At 43.2% G+C, this 22,695-nt stretch overlaps 1 protein-coding gene across 5 annotated transcripts in view; it reads right to left on the bottom strand.

The window, feature by feature from the left end:
• Positions 1-22,695, bottom strand: part of ASPH (aspartate beta-hydroxylase) — a 128,547-nt gene that overhangs the window by 90,783 nt on the left and 15,069 nt on the right. For 2 of the 5 annotated variants that reach the window (XM_029069883.1, XM_029069887.2), the window contains exons 2-3: positions 7,916-8,065; positions 5,911-5,979 (exon numbers count right to left, since the gene is read on the bottom strand). In XM_029069883.1, the coding sequence (XP_028925716.1) occupies positions 5,911-5,979; positions 7,916-8,065 (219 nt within the window). Of the gene's footprint in view, positions 1-5,910; positions 5,980-7,375; positions 7,421-7,915; positions 8,066-12,419; positions 12,705-22,695 lie in introns of those variants that run through there. The other 3 variants (XM_029069884.2, XM_029069886.1, XM_029069885.2) reach the window with 3 other exon arrangements.

Raw genomic sequence — 22,695 nt, 5'->3', positions numbered from 1 at the left:
TTGCTTAATCATATGGATGCTTGAATTTAGATTTTCTGGACAGTTAAGTGCTGTTACGCTTACTTGAATCACTTATCATGATGTATCCCAGATTACATGCTGGGGAACATTACAGGAAAAAATGAGTTTTCTCTTGTTCTTAGAGTTAAAGGGCTGTAAATACTCTACAATTTGTTTGATGTCACTGAGTTCTGCGGTAAGAGGAGGTGCTCGGTCCTCTCTCTGTCCTACTGTCACCTGTTTCATGCCAGAGGGGAAAAATCCTCGGGACCCATCCTTCCTGGCAATGAAAAAATTTCACCTAAGACCCTCTCCCTATTTCCTTACCAGTGTCTCCATCATGGGGGAGTCAAAGTGTCACCTCAACAAGAAGCCATACCCCAGCCTAAACTCCCCTAACCACCCCCGATCACTATGCATGGGAAGTCAAAAAACTTACCTCCCTACCCCCTTGACCCAAAATACATCTCTCCACAGGCCAGGATACCCAGCAAAATGCTTTCCCACAAACCCTAATCACCTGCACGATTGCAATTTATTTATATTAACGTCTGTCTCCCCATCTAGACTGTAAACTCACTGTGGGCAGGGAATGTGTCTATTGTTGTATTGTACTCTCCCAAGCACTTAGTACAGTGCTCTGCACACAATAAGTGCTCAAATAATACAAGTGACTGACAGATATGCACACATTCCTCTCCTTCAGAGACCACTAAGAGAAGAGGTGACAGGACCTAAATGGTAGAGCGGGAGAAAAACTGAGAAAGGAACAAACACAGAAAGGAAGAGTAAGAAATGCACTGCCAATCTGGACAAAGTAATAGTAATAATATTTATTACGTACTTACTGTGTGCAACACACTGTACTAAGTGCTGGGAAAGAATACAAAAGTGGGAATTAGACACGGTATCTGTCTCTCAGGGGCTCGCACTATTTTCTATTGGAAAAGCTTTAACACAAACAAACCCATGGTTTCAGAAATACTGTCATGTATGAAGTGATGGCTCCTAGAAATAACCTGGGTTTTTCTATCATTGTCTTAGTAACTAGCATCACATGCCTCCCATAGGCTTATTTACTTATAGAGAGTTCCACAATGTTAGGATGTCCAGATTTATCAGACCAGCAGAGTGCCCAGAAAATGTTTGGATAGCTGAGTTTTTCTGGAACTCAGAGTGGTGCTATAAGAGATTTTATGGTTGACAGCAGAGAACACACTCGTTTCCAACATAATGTGTGGTTTCATTACTTGTTTTGGCTAGACTCAGAGGGAAGAAATAAGGGATGGTGTTCTGACAATGCACATCTTCTTTCTGGATATAGTGTGATGCAGTATTGGGAGAGCAGGTTTACCAGTACGAGTGTACGTGTCCTCTCTTTCAACTGCCCACCCCGCACGCTCCGCTCCTCTGCCTCCCACCTCCTCACCGTCCCTCGGTCTCGCCTATCCTGCCGACGACCCCTGGGCACGTCCTCCCGTGGTCCTGGAATGCCCTCCCTCCCCACCTCCACTAAACTAATTCTCTTCCCCTCTTCAAAACCCTACTTAAAGCTCACCTCCTCCAAGAGGCCTTCCCAGACTGAGCTCCCCTTTTCCCTCTGCTCCCTCTACTCCCCCCTTCACCTCTCCGCAGCTAAACCCTCTTCTCCCCCCTTTCCCTCTGCTCCTCCCCATCTCCCATCCCATCTCCTCAGCACTGTACTCGTCCACTCAACTGTATATATCTTCATCACCCTATTTATTTTAATGAGATGTACATCACCCTGATTCTATTTATTTGCTATTGTTTTAATGAGATGTTCTTCCCCTTGATTCTATTTATTGACATCGTTCTTGTCCGTCTCCCCCGATTAGACTGTAAGCCCGTCAAAGGGCAGGGACTGTCTCTATCTGTTACCTATTTGTACATTCCAAGCGCTTAGTACAGTGCTCTGCACATAGTAAGCGCTCAATAAATACTATTGAATGAATACAATGCAGGTTTTCCTTAACTTGGGGTTCTGCAAGAACATGAGCCCGTGCCACCATGCTAGGTGTAAAAGCTCCTATTTACCAGCTCCCTGTCCAATGCTCTGTCCTCTTTTACAACCATGTGATTTCTATATCTAGCAAGGCATCTACAGGGAGGAGGAAGTGGGACAAGAGGGAGCAAGGAGGCTTTCAGGACTGGTAAACCAACAAGAGGATCTTAAAAGCAGCAAGGCCAACTGGAAAGAGCACGGGCCTGGGAGTCAGAGGACCTGGAGTCTAATTCCAGCTCTGTCACTTGTCTGCTCTGTGACCTTGGGTGAGTTGCTTCACTTCTCTGTGCCTCAGGTTCATCATCTATAATATGAGGATTAAGTACCCATTCTTTCCCAGGTCCATGTAGCATAGGGACTGTGTCTAAAATGCATATATTATATCTTTGCGAATGCTCAGTACAGAGTAAGTGCTTAACAAAGACCACAATTATTAGGTGAAATCTGAGGTCAATGCCCTGTGCTCCCACCTGGCTCTCCCCTTGACTGTGTAAGCCTTCCGCTACGCCATGTCCAGTCTAAGAGAGAAATGTGATCAAGTGAAAATAGTATACAGAGGTGTCCTTCCACAGCACAGCCCGTGGCTATTTCCACTAATGGCCCTGACACTCTGAAGGGAGTCCTGACAACCTCCCGGCTTTGATGGGTGCAGGGAATACGGCCTCCTTCAACCCTTCTGGCTCCCAAAAGTTAGACAGAAGTAAATTCAAGAAAAATGGAAATCAGTGAAAATTTTCATAGTTAAGACCAACCCGAAAAATCTTCAAACCCAGAGGGAAGGAAAGTTTAAACAGTTGTCAAATACATCAATTTGATGAAACTAAACAAGTCATTTTATTAAAATGAGAGAACTTTAAAAATGCTAAACACATTTCTTCTGAAAGATTAAATTGGCTCCTTCCTAAAATTATTTTTCACTCAATAAATACCACTGACTCGCTGATTCACCCATTCTCACCCAACCATGGTCTCCTGAGAGAAATGTGGAGCCACGGAGGAGTAGTTTCCCTTTTGTTCCCAGCTGCTCTGCATTTTCTAGCCTGCTGGAAAGCAAAACCTCTTTAAGATGGCAGCCCAGCAGCAGTAAGGGGGCTGCTGGTAATGTGGCCTACATTAGCAGGTTATGAGTCCACTCCTCCTAGCTGCCCTCTTGTGATAGCCTTTCATACCTTTCAACTTGCTGATTTTCCTCTTCTTCAGAGCAGGCAGATGGGGGGGATGGGAATAATCTGGATGGGGAATTAGCACGGGAGGGGTAGAGAGAATGAGAAAGGGACTTGGAGAGGTGGGGGAAAACCCTCTGGAGTCACTGGGTGAACAAGCAGTCAGTCCCAAGGAAAACCCAAGAACGTTCAATGCTACTTCTAAGTACCGCAACCAGTAATAGAGGATGACCATTACACAATGCTAAGCCACCATCAGGCAGAACACCATATTGAATGGACTGTGAGCCCCATATGGGAGAGGGATGGGTCTAATTGGCTTAGCTCAGTGCTTGGCACACAGTAAGTACTTAAATACCTCAAATGTTACTACTGGCCTTGTCTCTATGGCACTGGGTGTAGTCATTTATTTTTTATAAAAATAAAACAAAATTTTACTTTAAATCCTTACTAGGTACCTGATCCAATGGCACTATGCATGGTGATTTATTTCTATATAGAGAATAAAAATCTAAATTTTCCTTACATCCTAGTGGGGCTTAATTTGAACGCTTTATTGATTTCAACTGCATAGTTCCTCACTGTGATACAAAATGGGATGACTAATAAAAAGGTCAACACATAGGAAATCATTGCCATAGCATGTGCTCTACGGACTCGACCTAAACCTCTAGAAAGAGATACTGTCACTCCGAAATTTCATCCAACATATTGACCATCCTTACCTGCCACTAAAATACTGGCATATAATTCAACTCGGGCCAGAGCGGAGACTGTTTTTAAACCCACAATGGTCTCTTACTTCTCCGTCCTCCTCCCACCATTCCTGCCCTTCCACCTATCATTTAATGAATGTGTCCAACTCAGTTCCCTTTGGAGGAACTCTTTATGACAGATCTTCCCAGCCCTAATCCACATTCTCATCCATTTGGCTCTTTTCTACTCAGCTTCCACTCTGCCAGCTGCCGGGGCACTGGCTCAGACATTTTTGCCTCAAAGGGGAATGAGGGCAGGTGGAACTCATATAGTCCTTCCTCTGCCATTTCTGGCTTCCTGGGCCTGCCTCATGTTCAATGGCCTGGGGTCCATCCTCCAGCTACATCTTCCCTAATGGCCAAAAGCCTTGCTCAGAGACATATGTTTATGCATCTGAGAAAAACTTAACAGGGAAGATGCAATAAGCTATTTGCTGATTGATGATTAGCTCAAAAGCCAAAAGTTACCTAAATCTAAAACTTGGGCATTAGTAAGGCCATTATTAATTTAATGAATTCTTATTCAGTGAAATATTGCAGATATAACCCAATGAAAATATCATCCCCTATTCATTTTTTTCTACTTATCTCACAGAGACAGCCAACTTTAGTTGAAAACACTACAATGCATAAAAAAAGGACATTTATTTTAGCCTATTATTCCAGCCTATAAGAATGACGAAACACCAGTTTGCATAATTATTTGCCTGGAAAATTAACTTCTGAATTAACTTTACTAAATTAAGATGGCTATTTTCATGATTTAAGGCTAAAATAAATTTGTAAAAGGGGGCTTTTTTTGCTATCGTAGAATATGCAGTTATAAATTGTGAATTGTAAATATCCCATTATTTGGGGAATTACTATTTTAACTTCTGGGTATTTACAAGAATGTAGAGTGGTCTTTGAAATGAAGTACAACCAAACAAATGTAATACTGTTACAAAAGATATTTATATTCAGGGCCAAAAACAATAGTATCAAGTAATATGCTTTATATATTATAGGCTTACATAATATAGGCTCACATATTGCTTTGCAGCTTGCTATTTTGTTACAGGAAAGCATCAGTTCCAAATGAAAATGCTTCCTGATCTACTAACTTCTACAGTTAAAAAGTATACATTGTAATCTTTTGCTCATCTAGCAAACTTTAAAGATTATAGAGACACAAAACCTTTAAAGCGTGCTAGTTTAAAATACTTTAAGTTTTAACTTTCATGAGAAGCAAAAAATAATCTACAGAAATAAACAAAAGACAAGTGCTTGATAAATGTCATAATTATTATGCCATAGTTTTAATAATAATGATTATTAACTACTATGATAGGAGGACAAAGAAGTAGCAAAACGGGAAAGAGTTGAGGAGTTCAGGACTTCTATATTGGGGGAAAAACAGAACACTCTTCCTATACTCTATTCAGAACATACTTTTCAAAATAGGCCACAGTCAACACTTCAAATTTTTACTGCTAACAACTTATTTTAGAATACCTTTGGCTTGATTTCCAGGTGTCTTCATTGAAATTTTAGTAAATTAGGTCATCTTTTAAGTAAACTAATTTAACTAAAAGATTATAAAAGCATAAAAAAAGAAAAACTTCTTAACAGTATTAATTAGGCCAAATGAAGTAGATACACTAAAGAAAATCATACTAGCGCTAGAGAGAGTAAACACTCACTGCTAAAGACAATATTTGCTCAATATTTCCCACATCACCCCTCCATTATTACTTTATATATTTACAAAATAAATCCAGGTCCAGGGCTGTGTGTGCTTGGAAAATATTTTAAAAAGAAAAAATAAAGTTTTCTAACCCAAGATGTTGACCTATGGCAAAGAAAAGGCCCAAAATACAAGTTTAAGGTACAAAGCACTTTCTTGCCTTCTATATGCTAGAATTACTAATACCAAATATGAGAAAGACGGAAAACATTTCAGTTTTCCCCCAAAGAAATGTATACTTGCCTAATAATACTTTGGCATCATCCACATCAAAATCCCCATCACCATCGGCATCATAGACTCCTAGTTTTCCTGAAGTAAAAAACAGGGTTGAGGGGCAGGGAGAATGGAAGGGAACATTATTCAATAAAATGTTTTTATTTATTGCACTTTTCTAGATGGTCACAAATATATTCAGTCTTTTGATAGTCAAGATAAGCACAATACTTATAACTCAGTTTTCAGGCCATCCTGGAAACAAAATGTCCAATTTTTCAATATTTTATCTATAATGTGCTAGATTAACCTATGCACTCCTGGGGTTCAACATGGTTTACTTTGAAAAACCACTGGTCTATCTCTGTTCAACTAATGCTAGAAGATATATATCTACAAAAGTGAGACTAACTTTGAAATGGACTTGCCATATTTAAATCTTCAAATAAACTCTTCTATTAAATGATATTTATCAACAGCACAAAGGACGAGGCATTTGTCGTTATAATAAATGCTGGAAGCTTCACATTTCTCAGACATGTGATCTGCCTTTCACTATAAAGACTGAGTAGGAACAGAGCAAATAGCAGAAGTAACAGTAAAATAGACCATGATTTATAAGCAGCTAAACCAGGAACTGGTGATTTTCTTTTTCAAAGCCACAGTTCTTAAAATCAGAACAGTCACCCAGCTTCTTTAATTCGAGAACTGTACCCTGGAATTGAGGTCTCTAAAATTAGAGCTGTTCTGGGACAACCAATGAGAGCTTCTAGAACATTTAAAAATCTCATTAGCTTTCAGCGACCAAGTTAATAGAAAAACAGAAGAAAACTTAGAACTTTAGAGAAGAAAAAAATATGATCGAGCTTTTATTCTCTCTGTAAGACTAGTTTTTTTTCTAAATGAGTTTGCTACCCCAAAATAACTGCTTACAGTTTTCATTATTGATGACTGAAGCTGTCAAAAGTCACTGGGAATCGATTAACAAAATGCTTAACCCATGTATTACTCCATAATACAGGAAGTATTTGAACCAAAATACAGAATAGTTTACAGTCATCTTGGAAATCATTTGAAAATGATTACTTGTCTTCTAAAAATTGCGCCAGCCAAATTTTCATACATATATATAACTTTGTAGGGTTACTTCCAAGACTGGTTTAGAAACTAAACAAACCTTTGCCACCACTCCCTCTCCTCTTACTCCCTCCAAAAATGAAAAAGTCAAGAAAGCCAACATAATCCTGTGCAGAAATCAAATCTAGAAGAACCCTGTAAGTTTTCAGGTCAAGTTTAAGCGCAGCTTTGAGCTTGGAAAAAAAAAGATATTCAGCTAACAGGAACTGCATCTCCTTATTTTTAGTACAAGAAAATGGTTGTCACCATCACATTGTGTATAAATATGTGAATGACCAAATATTAGAGGCAGGATGAGAATTTTTTTGCGAGAGAATGAAAATTCAATTGAGTTAAAATATTTCTCATAGCCTACCTTGAAGTACCTCTGACAAGTTATAACGGAAGTCCTTTGCTTTGGCTGCATGCATATAAAAATATGAAAACTGTTACTTGCATCAAACTATATGTCTGTGGTTTATTTTTATATTAGAATATTTCCTCTGACAGCAATATCTGGCCACATAGATCCACATTTTAATCTTAAAAACCTCTTCTTGCCAGTTTCTCCCCCACCTGAATTTCTTAATTATAGCCACAGAACCTGAGCACTGTTCACTCGGTGTACATTTTCAAAAGGTAGAAGACACATAGCTAAAACACAACCCAAAATAAAAATTACATCAAGTCTGCATAACACTACATGTAATTTATACCTGCATCTTCTTAGACATGTGGGTGCCAGCTGGCAGAAGTATCACAAAAACTACAGCATTTTAAAAATCAATGAATTCCTAGTTGTTAGGCAACTATGATGCAATCCTGTCTCATTGTGGGGGAAAAAGCACCAGAACAAGTAACAATTATAATTTCTACTGTGTAAAAAACTTACAGGAAACAGTATCCAAGCCCTTACCTAGAACTTCCTCGTAATCAACAAGGTCAAACCAAACGACGGCGACTGAAGTCCAGACTCCGAGCAATGCGATTACCATGAACCAAGTGAAAAAGGAGCTTCCGGACAGACCTTCTTTCTTGCCATTCTTGTTTCCTCCATGCTTTGTCTCTGTTGAGATCAAAAAAAGTTGAAAATCAGGTTACATATTGAAATCTTCCCCAAACTCAAGATCTTCCAGATGCAGTCTTTGCAGGCATGAATCTCTTTAAGGAATATTGGAAGTGGAGGTTTGGCCTCAGACTTAATAATCAAATCTCTCATACATTTATTCAGATCATTTTCATTTGAAGAACAAAGCCCCTCTCCGCAGAAACTCTGCCCCACTTAAGCAAAACCTCACCTCTCAAAGCAACATAAAGACCACACATTGTGGGTGTCTGGAGTTTATCCTTTAATTGGAGTTCTTCTATTAAGGTTATTTTTCCCATTAATTGGTCTTGACAAATAAAGAGAAATCCTACAGCAAATCCCTCATGCACATGAACTATAACCTTCTCCAAAGCAGAGCCAGTCACTATAAATCCACAAAGCAGGCATGCAGCTAACTAAAAATGTATCCCTGCCCATAACAAGCTTACAGTCTACGCAATGGAAAGGTGGGCTCTTTCAGATCACTTGAGGCCCTATATGCTGATTACTTAATACAAGCAGTTAGCCCTCTGTTTTAAATTAAGCCCTAAAGAGGACAAAAATCTACCTTGAGTCCCTCCAAAATTTCACATTAGAGAACCAGGCCTCATTCAATTAAAGAAAAAATAATTAGGCAACAAGTTAGGTGGCATAAATATTGTCAATTCCTCAACTGTACTATCAGTGGACTTTAGTTTGCTATATATTTAATACCAGAAAATTTATGTTGGTTAAAATAACTGTTTTAAAGAAGATGAACCACTAGCTCAACATGTGTCTTGCTTGTTGTACTCTCCCAAGAACTTGGTACTGACATGATAAACAATTTTCAGGAGGTTGCACCAAATATTTTAGTCCAATAGTTTAATATATTTAAGATGCACCTTGACCTTTTAACTAAACAGAAATTAATCACTAATATTGTGTTACTATGAGAACGCATGATAAATCAGACTGTTTCAAATTAAATATAAAATTAAACCACACACACTTATGTGACATTTAATATAAGTTTGACAACAATATCAAACCAAGCTGGGTTGGATAACAAAGAAATCACCATGCTAGAATATCATGCAAAGCATTCTTCTCTATACAAATGAATGCCCTACTTTGTTCCCAACCCCAAAGAGAAAATCTTTGTAATAGGAATTTTGGACCCTGGTTATTGCCAGGAACATAACTGCATAAAATCCACTTCTGATGACAGAGATTTACAAATTGATATTCCCTGGGAAAATAATGGCTGCAACTTAAGTTCAACTGCAGCGTTAGTAAAAATAAATAAGTAAATAAGTAAATAAATAGAAAGTATGCCCAATTTTTGTAACTACGGTTGTACCACCAAGCTACAACGGGGGTTACATTCCTCAAAACTGTAGTTGTTTTGTGGAATCTGTTTCTCGTATTTACATGAGATTACTTGGGAATCGTTCAAGAACAAGCCCCAGTGTTAGCACTGAGATCTCCACGAAAATAAAAGTTACCCCACTACCCACCCTCTTACCTACTCAGCCATCTCCCAGCAGCTTTCTTGGACCCCCACGCAACCTGAATTTGCCATTGTCCCCACTCCCCTATGATCTCCCCAGCCTCCCCATACTCCTATTTTTTTCTTAGTTTGAAATTTATCCATGGCATAACATGTTGCCACGGCTAGGCTGCCTCTTCGTCCCTCTACCCTTCCTAACTTGTAGTTCTGCTTCCCAGGCTTGGACAAGTCAATGGGATTAGGAATATATTAGAATCGGGTGAGAGCGGCCTGGGCGGCCAAGACCACTTTAATATTTTGCTGTGCATGAGAATAAGCGTGATGGGGAGACACAAGAGGACAAATTCGGGTGTGGGGATGTAGAGAGCAGCAATGTTGATGGGAATAGGAGAGGGAGGGCAGAAGGGCACAGGGAGAGAGTGGATTGTCACTTTGGGGCAGGCCATACGTATGCTGAAGTAAATGGGCAAATAATCCTGGCAGCCTATGACTCTGCACACTCCTGAAGTGTCCTATAGAGTATCAGATCACAATTCTCCCATTAGCGTGTAAGCTCAAGAGAAGTAACTATGCCCTTTACCTCTATTGTACACTCCCAAGTACTTTATACAGTGCCCTATTCCAAACTTATATAAAGAAACATTGTTTTGAACAGAGCACGGTAAACCCATGACATTCATTATTGCAGTTAGCTGTACAGGAGGAACACAGCCATGGGTTCGCAAAAATTTTGGCTAAATTGACAGGCTAGAGATCTGCTATGGGTTGGCCCGGCCCCCAAAGCCTGAACCACACCTCGACATGGGTGAGAGGGTAAAGCAGCCAAAATTGGCAGGTGGGGGGAAGGAGAGGGGGCGGGAGTGCCTGCTGGAGCTGTGCCATCGGTGGTAAAGGTTTCTGACCCACGGATCTGCCTTGGGAGCCTCAGCAGGAATCCTGAAAAGGAGTTGACTGACTCTTCTCCCTTACTGCCTAAGGCGGCTCAGTACAGCACCTGCACTAAAAAGGCGAGACTCTAGCCGTAAATGAGTTCTATATGTAAAAGGTTGGCATGCACTTTGTGATGTCACGCTCCTGCCCACTTTCTAGCTTACTGCACCCACTGTCCCAGCAGAAACACAACTGGCAGTTATTTATATGCTCTCTTTTTAAAAAAATGATATTTGCTAAGCGCTTTGCTATGTGCCAGGCACTGTACTAAGCACTGGGATAGATATAAACTGATCAGGGTGGACCAGTTCATATCCCACATGGGGCTCACGGTCTTAATCCCCATTTTACAGATAAGGTAGCTAAGGCACAGAGAAGTTAAGTGCCTTGCCCAAGGTCACACAGCAAAGTGAGGGAGCTGGGATTAGAACCCACGTTCTTCTGACTCCCAAGCTCTACCACTAGATTACACTGCTTCATCGGCATTTGCAAATATATGGTTACTCAAATGGACATTCGATTCTTTTTTTTCCATTAGCCTGCAAATATTTTTATTTCTGTCTCCTCCTCTAGAGTGTGGTTCCTGGTGGTTGGGGAATATATCACTTGTTTTGTTCAGCCAACTCTGTTGTAGTCCCCTAAGCGCTCAGAGCAGTGCTCTAAACACAACCTGTGCTCAACATATATCACTGACTGACTGATTTGAACTTCCCAGATATTTAGTTCACCATTCTGTACCCAAGGGGCTCTCGATAAGTATTATCACAACTAGGATGACAGTGTGTGAGTGGCTCTGATCAAGCCACCGTCAAAAAACCAATTCATTCACACAGATTCTCGGTCCTGAAGTCTTCATGGCTAGAGGCCTGTCCATCCTCCATGATGGGAGCATCTGGCCACCCATTCATTCAGGGGCATGTTGAAGTATTAGATAATTCAGCCATAAACACAGGGTGGGTATCAAAGACAACAACCACCACACTGTTTATGTACCATGGGGTAAAGAATGCTGATTTTATTTTACCAGCAATCTAGAATTGGCTGGGAATTCAGGTGGAATGTAAAAATTTAAACAGCTAGTGGACTGGCAAGTTGTTTATAATGATCTGTAAAACAGCTAGAGATGTATTCATCCATAACACAGCAACACCCTCAAGAAATAACGAATACTCATATCAAGTGAGGCGTCTCCTACCATCTTTGGAATATTTTCAACGGCCTGTTAAGTCATGGAGTTAGTCAAATAACCATCAAGACAAGTCAGTTCAAAATACTCTGGAATAGTCATTATTATTCGCCAAATGAAGCAAACAAAATCAGGCCTACATCTAACAGGGTATATTTCAAAAAGTTACCTATTGGGTTAAAGCAAATTATAAAATATCCTCTTGGCCAGTTATTAAAAAAACTAAAGTAGGTCAGTTTCCATGCCTGGAAAGACTTTTCTTACTCCTCCATGTGCCTACATACTTTTATTCAAGCTCAGAATCACAACATGTCACCTAATAAAATTTACCACTTATGTATGAACATTACAGTGGCTTTTAAGCGTAACAATTTTATGTAGAAATTTCAGTACAAACTCATTATACTGAAGTCCATACTTTCAGTACTGTTGTCTGAAGACGACTTTGAATGGTAATATTCATGTGTTCAAAACGATAGTTTCTGAAAGAACAGCATTCAAAAATGCCCAGTTCCCCAAGCAACTCCGGAAAACAACTGCGTTACCTAAAAATAAGATCCCTGCATGGAAAAGCACAATGCAAACAGAATTCAAAATAGTTAGCCATTGGGAGACTATTACAGGCACGGCAAGTTAATTATTACAAACATAAGCAAACCCTGAAAGCTACAAGTATCTTCTATACATACACTAAAGGCATTTTTAAAGAAACATTTGTGATCTACCTCTATCTTCAACCATGCTGCTGGTATTCTTTATCCACCAAATGAAATATGTTACTGGGGCTCCGGAAAGCAGGTCAAAAATCGAGGAAAAATGAGATCCAATGCATCTGTCTGCACACTCCAGTTTGCAAGTGGCAAAAGTTCCTTACGTCTAACTCAGCTAGAATCTGAAATTAGACCTGCCTCCAAATTCTCCCCAGCCACTATTTTTAGAGTAGTCCTCTTCATAAGCCAAATTCTGCTAAGAACTCATATGGAAGTCTAGCCCTAAACAATCAGGCTGATTCCCCTCCCTGTCACCGGGATAGTTGGTCCTGTCCTCCTCCTGAATTCCTATGCAACAAGTCTATCAAGAAATGAAAAGGACAAACTGTGCTGCACATTTTTTGGGAAGGAAGACATATGTTTCAATGCCCTGAGCCTGGGCACACTAAAAGTATTACTTTGAAGAGAAACAAAAAAACCCTGACAAAGCTTTGCTGTCTAAAGCTTGTAAAAGTTGGCCTCTATCCAGGAAACTTTGTTGGCCGCTCCCCAAACTATTCTTGGGGCTTACATGGAAAGTGCATTACGGCCACGTTTCTCTCTGGAGCTGGGAATTAAAAGAGGGGGGAAAAGCTATTTAGTCTCCTAGAAACGCGAGAAAATTTTTTGAAGAAGTGGTGCCCCTTGCTGAATAGAAAAATGTTACACCAGATTGGCTCATCTGTAGTAATGATAAATCAAGATAAATTTAATAGCAGTAATATAAACCTTCCAGAAATTAATGGGGCTGTGAGGAACCAGAGACAGGAGGAGGGGAAATGACTAATTAGGTCTGGTGAAAGATCTCTCAGTGGGCACAATGTTAGTTGATGATTAGAAGTCCTTAAGATTTACTTAATACATGTGATTAGTGATTACTATCTCCCTCCTTCACCCCCAACACCCCTCCTAATTTGATAAATGATTTCGCCCTGACCAACAAAATGCAGAATTTGGCATGGGAAGAGACAAACTTTCCTGACAACCCTCGTTTTCCCTATGTGCCCTCCCTTCTGGGTCGCCTATGCACTTGGAATTCACCCCACATGTTTTAGGGAGTCTGGAACCCTCCCCCCGGCGACAACTCCTTGGCACCCATTTATTATATACTGACTTCTTCCAGTTCAGCAGAGGTTCCTGCAGTGGAGTACAGTGAGGAAAACACATTACCCTGAAAAAATTGCAAGCTGATCCAATGGATCTGATGCTTTTAACAGAGAGACTACTTGGGTCTCTGGAAGCAGTATGACCCCAAATACACACAGCATGGGCCCCACATTTGGGACTGTAAAAGTGAGCCGTTCCTCCTCCTCCTCAGCTGTGAAGAGGGGGAGGTGCATACTTGAGGCTGGAAGAGGGCACAGCTGCCACAAACCCAGACGGACGTACACATCCTTCCGTACCCCTCCCTGAAGTAACAGAGGCCTCACGGGCTAGCCGTGCTCTAAAATAAGTGCTTCAGAAGGGAGCCAGGACACCATCCAGTTCAGTGCCCCCACATTCCCTAAACTGGCTGCCCCAGAGGAAGTGGGGTGAAGCTATTTATTATAATGAAGCATGACTTGGACTAGGAGGAGATTTACTTTAAATCGGTGAAAATTTCCAGTGATTTAAGGGATTTCACTGTTTAAACTTAGGCTTACTTCCTTACTAGGTTTTCACAGTAACTTCCCAAATGTTAAAATAACTCTCTCAAGGCGTCCTTGCTATAACTGACAATACCATACCTTTATTAAAACTGCACCTCTTCCTTATCTATCACCTTCTCCCCATCATGCCTGTAGACAAGTCAGGAAAGCCACATGTCACAGGTAACACCCCCTGATGTGTCACCTACCTGAGGATTGTTGAATTCACCTCTGCGGAAATAGAGCCAAAGGTTCGCCCAGCGAGTCAGTGGCAAGACCAGAGTGCTATAGGCCTCAGACTCCTTATTCAAGTGGTACATGAGGTTCAGGCTCTTCACTTCGGACCCTGGCGGCTCCATATCGGACCTAGTAGTGAGCATGTTTGAAGATACCCTTTTTACCGAGCAAATGGTAAATTTTCCCACCACAATGTATTTCAGAACCACTCCTTGCTCTCCACTCAAACGGCTCCCACCCAGTCAAGGGGGTTTCTTCATACCACAGCTTGACTATTACATCAGTCTCCTCGCTGGTCTCTCCATCTCCAGTCTCTCCCTTCTCCATTCCACAGATTATTCGGCTGCCCAGATCATTTTTCTAAAATATCATTCTGCACTCATCAGGTTTAATGATTAGTCATTCTTTTCCACATCAAGAAGAAACTCCATAAATGACCGGATGAATAATAACAAAAAGTTGTACCAATAGAAGCTATAACACTGAATCTGCTCCAAATAAAAGCTACCATAATGGGAGGAATTTTTAAGACTCCTAAGCCAATGAATTAACGGCTGTTTAAGAACCAAGCCTAATGTCAAAACCAATAGCTGTTGAGAATCAAGCATTGCCTGAGCTGATAATTACAAGACAAAGGGAGAAAAAGGTAACAAGGTTTAACCAATAGCCACACTGCCTCCAAACTGCAAATGATCCACTACATCTGAACAGACCACTGAAAAGAATCTAATTTCCATTTTCTTCCTTTAAGCCACTTGTTTGTAACTTACTAGGTTGAGGCCATGTCAAGCAAAAACACAAAGTCAAGGGAGAACACAAAGTGAAATCCCTTTAGTCCTAAAATACTATTTCAGTACAAATAATTGTAGTATTTAAGTATTTACTATGTGCCAAACACTGTACTAAGTGCTGGATAGTGACAAGATAATAAAACAGAACTTGTCCCACATGGGGCTCATACCTCTGTGAGGGAGGGTTAATGGGTATTTAATCCCCACTTTACAGACAAAGGAACTGAGAAACAGAGAAGTGAAGTGATCTGCCCCCTGTTGACGTCTGTGAAGGCCCTGGCAGTTCCCACAGTCTCCACCACATTGCGCACATCTCTAGAGAAACACATTAACGGTGGGAAGCCAATCTCCCAGTTACGAACAATCGAGCCTCAAATGAAAATCAGCATTTAATAGAAAGTCATAAAAAGCACTGAAGAAAGAGCATTAATTTCCAAATGGAGTGCAAAATGTCCGAGGAGTAAACCAGCCCTTACTGGACAAGAACCCAATGGGGCGGATGATGTCATGACAATTTAAAAGGGTAGTTCCCCCTGCCCCGCCCCGAGGATGCCAACAAGCATGGCCAATTTCGGATTCCGTCTGTCACTTCGGTAGGCACCAATGCTGCCACCCCATCAGCTGAAGGAGAAGTGTCCCTCGGGAGCACGGCACTGATGGTGGCATGGAACCTAGAAGCCGTGGCTGGCATCCAGATGGGGCAGTAAGAGCGATGGTCGATTCAGAATGAGGGTTCCCCAACTGAGCTAGTGGCTAGGGCTGCCATTCCCTAGCATAAATGCCAGGTTTTTCTCCAGCTGTGCTACACTGAGGAGGAGGACACATCTGCTACTTCCATTAGAGATGACCGTTTAAAGGAGTTCGGTCATAAAAGCTCATTCACCACCATTCCACTTCCAAGCAAAGGAAGTCACAATGGGGAGGGGGGTGCTTTTTGAGCTGGTCACCCATACTTGTGCACACGAGGCTTGATAAGACCTGATTTTCCAATCGAGGCTGCAAAGACCTAATATGGTGGCTTTCCAGTTTATTAGCCCTTTGAAGCCTGTCCCCTCCAGTCCTCACTCTCCCTCCATAAAACCCCTACCCCCTTTTCATCCCTGGGCTCCAACGGAAAAGCTGGCACCTATTCTTCCAATGTCTTGTCTGCTTCCAACTCACCACTGCCTCAGGTCTCACCTCAGGCATCCCTAAATCAAGAAAACTTTGGAAGATCAATGGTATTTACTGAGTGCTTACTGTGTGCAGAGCACTGTTCTAAGTGCCTGACCAATTCAGCTCCTGCGCAGCAATCACTCAGAGCGGGCCTGCTCGAAGACGATAGTGACAGGCCGTCAGTACTCCAAATTCCCACATCCAAGTGTGAATCTCCAAACACTGTCTGCCCTGAATCCTGAAGCCCTGGAATGACTTAGGGCTAGACCTTCCAAGGCCATCGGAAGTTTCTGTTTGGTCTGCAAATACGGCACAGAGACATTGCACTCCTCATCTGGATCTGGTCTGTGGGAAAGGGCACAGCTGCTTGCAATGGGACTGAAGGTACGGGGGTGACTGAGGTGTAAGAGATTTGCAATTCCAATAGCATCTCTCCTCACCTTGCCGCCGTCCTCTCTTCCCACTCTCGACGATCAGGTCTCCGCTCTCAACTCCACCCTCTCTACTCATCTCGACTCTCTCGCCCCCCTTTCCCTCCGCCGCTCTTGCTCCACTAACCCACAGCCCTGGATCACCTCCTCCGTCCGCCTCCTACGCTCCTATGCTCGAGCTGCTGAGCGCTGCTGGCGAAAGTCCAAGCACCAAGCCGACCTCACACACTTCAAATTTATCCTTTCCTGCCTTAACTCTGCCCTCTCCTCCGCCAGGCAAAGCTTCTTCTCCTCCCTCATCGACACCCATGCCCGTCACCCCCGCCGATTGTTCCGGACCTTTAACTCTCTCCTTAGGCCCCCTGTTCCTCCCCCTCCCCCATCTCTCACCCCCAATGATCTGGCCACCTATTTCCTCACGAAAATCAACACGATCAGGTCTGAGCTCCCCAAAGTCAACCCTCCGCCTCTCCCCTCCCCCCCACCGACCCCCTCCCCTACTTTCCCATCCTTCCCTGCAGTATCCTCAGAGGAGATCTCCTCCCTCCTCGCAAGTGCCACCCCCTCCACCTGCGCCTCGGACCCCATTCCCTCTCACCTTCTTAAAACCATCGCCCTTGCCCTCCTGCCTTCCTTAACTTCTATTTTTAACCACTCGATCTCCAAGGGCTCCTTCCCCTCTGCCTTCAAACATGCCCACGTCTCCCCCATCCTAAAAAAACCCGCTCTTGACCCCACTTCCCCCTCCAGTTATCGTCCTATCTCCCTACTACCCTTCCTTTCCAAAATCCTAGAACGAGTCGTCTACAATCGATGCCTAGAATTCCTTAACTCCCATTCTCTCCTAGACCCCCTCCGATCTGGCTTCCGTCCCCTCCACTCTACCGAGACTGCTCTCTCTAAGGTCACCCGTGACCTCCTTCTTGCCAAATCCAATGGCTCCTACTCCATTCTGATCCTCCTTGACCTCTCTGCTGCCTTTGACACTGTCGACCATCCCCTCCTCCTCCATACCTTATCTCACCTTGGCTTCACGGACTCTGTCCTCTCCTGGTTCTCCTCTTACCTCTCTGGCCGATCATTCTCGGTCTCCTTCGCTGGAGCCTCCTCCCCCTCCCATCCTTTAACTGTTGGAGTTCCTCAAGGGTCAGTTCTTGGCCCTCTTCTGTTCTCCATTTACACTCACTCCCTCGGTGAACTCATCCGCTCTCACGGCTTTGACTACCATCTCTATGCAGATGACACGCATATCTACATCTCCGCCCCTGTCCTCTCCCCCTCCCTTCGGGCTCGCATCTCCTCCTGCCTCCGGGATGTCTCCACCTGGATGTCGGCCCGCCACCTAAAACTCAACATGAGCAAGACTGAGCTCCTCATCTTCCCTCCCGAACCCGGTCCTCTCCCAGACTTCTCTATCACCGTGGATGGCACGACCATCCTTCCCGTCTCTCGGGCCCGCGATCTCGGTGTCATCCTTGACTCGTCCCTCTCGTTCACCCCACACATCCTGTCCGTTACCAAGACCTGCCGGTTTCACCTCTACAATATCGCCAAGATCCGCCCTCTCCTCTCCACCCAAACGGCTACCTTACTGTTACGGGCTCTCGTTATATCCCGGCTAGACTATTGTGTCAGCCTTCTCTCTGACCTCCCTTCCTCCTCTCTCGCCCCGCTCCGGTCTATTCTTCACTCCGCTGCCCGGCTCATCTTCCTGCAGAAACGATCTGGGCATGTCACTCCCCTTCTTAAACAACTCCAGTGGTTGCCTATCGACCTCCACTCCAAACAAAAACTCCTCACTCTAGGCTTCAAGGCTCTCCATCACCTTGCCCCTTCCTACCTCTCCTCCCTTCTCTCTTTCTACCGCCCACCCCGCACGCTCCGCTCCTCCGCCGCCCACCTCCTCACCGTCCCTCGGTCTCGCCTCTCCCGCCGTCGACCCCTGGGTCACGTCCTCCCGCGGTCCTGGAACGCCCTCCCTCCTCACCTCCGCCAAACTGATTCTCTTCCCCCTTCAAAACCCTACTTAAAAATCACCTCCTCCAAGAGGCGTTCCCAGACTGAGCTCCTCTTCCCCCTCTACTCCCTCTGCCATCCCCCCTTTACCTCTCCGCAGCTAAAGCCTCATTTTCCCCTTTTCCCTCTGCTCCTCCACCTCTCCCTTCCCATCCCCACAGCACTGTACTCGTCCGCTCAACTGTATATATTTTCGTTACCCTATTTATTTTGTTAATGAATTGTACATCGCCTCGATTCTATTTAGTTGCCATTGTTTTTACGAGATGTTCTTCCCCTTGACGCTGTTTATCGCCATTGTTCTCGTCTGTCCGTCTCCCCCGATTAGACTGTAAGCCCGTCAAACGGCAGGGACTGTCTCTATCTGTTGCCGACTTGTTCATCCCAAGCGCTTAGTACAGTGCTCTGCACATAGTAAGCGCTCAATAAATACTATTGAATTTGCTGTAGGTGTCAGTAGTTCGATGCAGAGCAATCTGGCTGGCCTAGGGCTTACTACTGGCAATGGGCTGGATAGGCTTTCCAACTCTAGCATCCGTATACACACGCACACACTCACACACATTGCATTTAACCTCATAAATCAAACCTTCTCACTACAACCCTGAAATGGACCTCAAGTGACTTGCTAGAAATTCTTCTCCCGCTCCTTTTACTCACCCCTCCCTCAGCCCCACAGCACATATGTAATTATCCATAATTTATTTATATTAATGTCTGTCTCCCCTTCGAGATTATAAACTCAATGTGGGCAGGGAATGAGTCTATCATCTCTGTTATATTGTTAGATTGTGCTCTCCCAAATGCTTAGTACAGTGCTCTGCACACAGTAAGTGCTCGATAGATACGACTGACTGATTCCTAGATCTATTCTGTGGGATTATACTCCCACCCTCAGAAGCCACTCCATTGGAGGTGAAGGTGGAGGAGGGTACGTATACATTTGTTAGGGCACAGAATCAAGCCAAGCTATTTTCTTGGTGGCGTGAAACCTCAGGGCTTTCCCGAAACTCCTCTCTGAGCTCTAACCTCTATTCCCGGCTTGGTCACATGCTGGCCATTGCCAGAAGCACTGCTAATAGCCATTTTAAGAAATGGCTTCATCAGCTCACTGCAGAGGGTACCTATGAGGTGCCAAAATAGTTGTGGTGCATCGATCCCAGGATGGTCTACTTCTTATTAACTAGTTCACGACTATACTATGAACTGTGTCCAACCGGATTTGCTTGTAACCACCCCAGTGCTTGATACAGTGCCTGACACAGAGTAAATGCTTAACAAATACCATATTATTATCTGCTGTGCAAATTGCATGACCACAACAGAACAGACTAAAGAAACAGTTTAAAGGTTAGGATGAGGTAAAATTTCAAGTCGAGTGCCCTAGCTGTGCCTCCTCCAGGAGGCCTTCCCAGAATGAGCCCCCCTTTTCCTCTGCTCCTCCTCCCCGCCCCATCACCCCAACTCCCTCTCTCTCCTCTACCCCACTCTCCAGCCCACAGCACCTGTGTATATGAGTATGTATTTATTTTATTATTCTATTTATTTTAATGTGTATATATCTATAATTCTATTTATTTATATAGACACTGATGCCTGTCAACTTGTTTTGTTGTCTGTCTCGCCCCTTCTAGACTGGGAAACCGTAGTTGGGTAGAGATTGTCTCTGTTGCCTAACTGTACTTTCCAAGCGCTTAGTACAGTGCTCTGCACAGAGTAAGCGCTCAATAAATACAATTGAATGAATTCAGCAGCAGGCAAATCAAGTGGGTGAGCAGGGGCAGAGAAAGCTAGAAGCTAACGGACGGTCTTTGCATAAATGCCGTGTTCAAAGGTCTGCTTGACATGACCCACAAGCTTTAACCACATTTTCCCATGTAGATAGCAACATCATTAATTAGTAGGAGCATTTTTAAACAATGGTGGCTCTATTCCCTCTGCCTTCTCCCTCCACTTCTTTTTTTTCCATTGTTTCTCCTCCCCCTCCCTAAATTGGAATCAGTCTCGTAAGGCAAAGACTTAGGAATTGTTTGTGCCCTTCTTACAAGTCAATACCATTAACTGACTAAAGGCTGCCAAACAGGAAAAATGCTCTGCCACCGCGGAGTTTGTGACGGCCAAGACCTCCACAAATACACGGCAAAATAGAGTGAATTCAAACTACAAGAAAAAAGCCCAACTGCATTCATCATTAAACAAGGCTAATTTTATAAGCATTAAGGCACAGTAATTCAAGTCAGTTTAACTTTAAAACTTTTCAGTTAACATGTTTTGCGGTTGTCTGGACTGGAGTCTCAACTGGGGAGAAATGTTTTCTTGAAAACAAAACTTGAAATACTTTCAGTAAAAAGAAAAAAAAACCCTGCAGAACAGAACGTCCAGCAAAAATTCTCATTCGTCTCAGCATTTCTGCAAATTTAGCACATCAAAAAACACACTGGCAGATGCAGGTCTCAAGGTTCAGTGTTAACTCAGAGATGTGAGCAAGGCAGGTTTCACAGTGTTGCCAGTTATAGGACGCAGCCACGCCTTGAGAAATTAAATTCCAGCCCCCTCATTTTCTCAATTTTATAGGAACTGAGTGCACTTTCACCTATTTTCCTACTGCCTCACATAGCCAGCCTCTCGACTCCCTATGCTTTTTGTTACATTTTCATTATTATTTTCTCTTCTGATTCTTACTTTCCCTTCTCAATGCTTTTTTCTTATCTCTGTGAGGGGTCTCTCTGTGACCCCAATGGGTTCTCCCACTCCCACCCAGCTGCACTCCCAGCTCACACCTACCCCCTCCCCGGAGGGGGCTCGACTGATTAGTTAAATGGTCCTGCCAGGCACAGAAAAATGTTCCGAAATCAATCTGGTGCTATGAAAATGTAGCTTCTAAGATGATATTAACAAACCTGCCCAAGGATATAGCCAAGTCTGCTTTTTCTCAATTCCAGCCAGCCATCAGTTCAGACCTGGCCTCTTAATGGGTAGTCTCAAACTGGCACTAAACCACTGATCATTAGTTGGCATAACTGCAAGGCTCTGCCCCTTCATTCACCTAATGGCAGCAGGGCAGGAGAAAAATAAGGAGTCTCAAATGATACTGTCTAGTCATTCTGGTCACTGCATTTCCCACCACAACTATCATCTGACCTTGGTTTCCCTCATCCTGGGAACTGTAGTCCAGCTTCAGGGTCAAATTTTTCCCTTCAAAAAGCCTATTTAGAAAATCCTGGGGTGTTACTGTCCAGATTATATTTTTACAACACCTCAAGGCATTTTATGGGCATTTGTAACATTATCCACTAAGAACCACTGGTGGCAGGTCTGGTGGAAAGAGCTCTGGATATCAGGGATTCTTATCCCAGCTCGGTCACTTGCCTGCTGGGTGACCTTAGGCAAGTCACGTCACTTCTCTGGGACGCAGTTTCCTTATCTTCTGAAATATGAAGATGATACATATCTGATCTCTCTCTTCCACCATGAGAACCATGCGAAGAAGGATCTGTGTCTGATCTGATTATCTTGTATCCAGCTCAGGGCTTAGCACACTGCTTGACACAAAGCAGGTGCTTAATAAATACCATCTTTATTAGCATGCTATAAAGGTCCACCTAGTACAATAAAGATAAGGGGACAAAACTAGGAAATATTTGTGCTGGGGCACCTGGCAACCTGTGGTTCTGTTTCTCATTACTTGGTACTTGCCACATCAGCTCAAACCAATCTCCAGAGCCTCTCACAACCTCTCAAGCATTTTCTGGCTCTAATTTGATTACAGGGAAGAGTTTCTTTGAATTCCGATTCCCGATGTACTCTCAGTCTCTCATGATGACCTGAATTCCTCTAACTTGATGATTCCAGGCAACAAGGGAAATGGCACGTCTTACCCCAAACACGGAGCATAGTACGAGTCAGGCACCCTGAACCCTGACTAAATGTTAATTCAATGCCCAAAAGTACATGGAAATTAGCTACCAAACAGAAGAATTGCATAAATTGTTCA

This window comes from Ornithorhynchus anatinus, chromosome 7, assembly GCF_004115215.2.
Source record: "Ornithorhynchus anatinus isolate Pmale09 chromosome 7, mOrnAna1.pri.v4, whole genome shotgun sequence".
Classification (NCBI taxonomy): domain Eukaryota; kingdom Metazoa; phylum Chordata; class Mammalia; order Monotremata; family Ornithorhynchidae; genus Ornithorhynchus; species Ornithorhynchus anatinus.
Note: the sequence above shows the minus strand (reverse complement) of the source record. Positions and strands in the feature narration are given on the sequence as shown.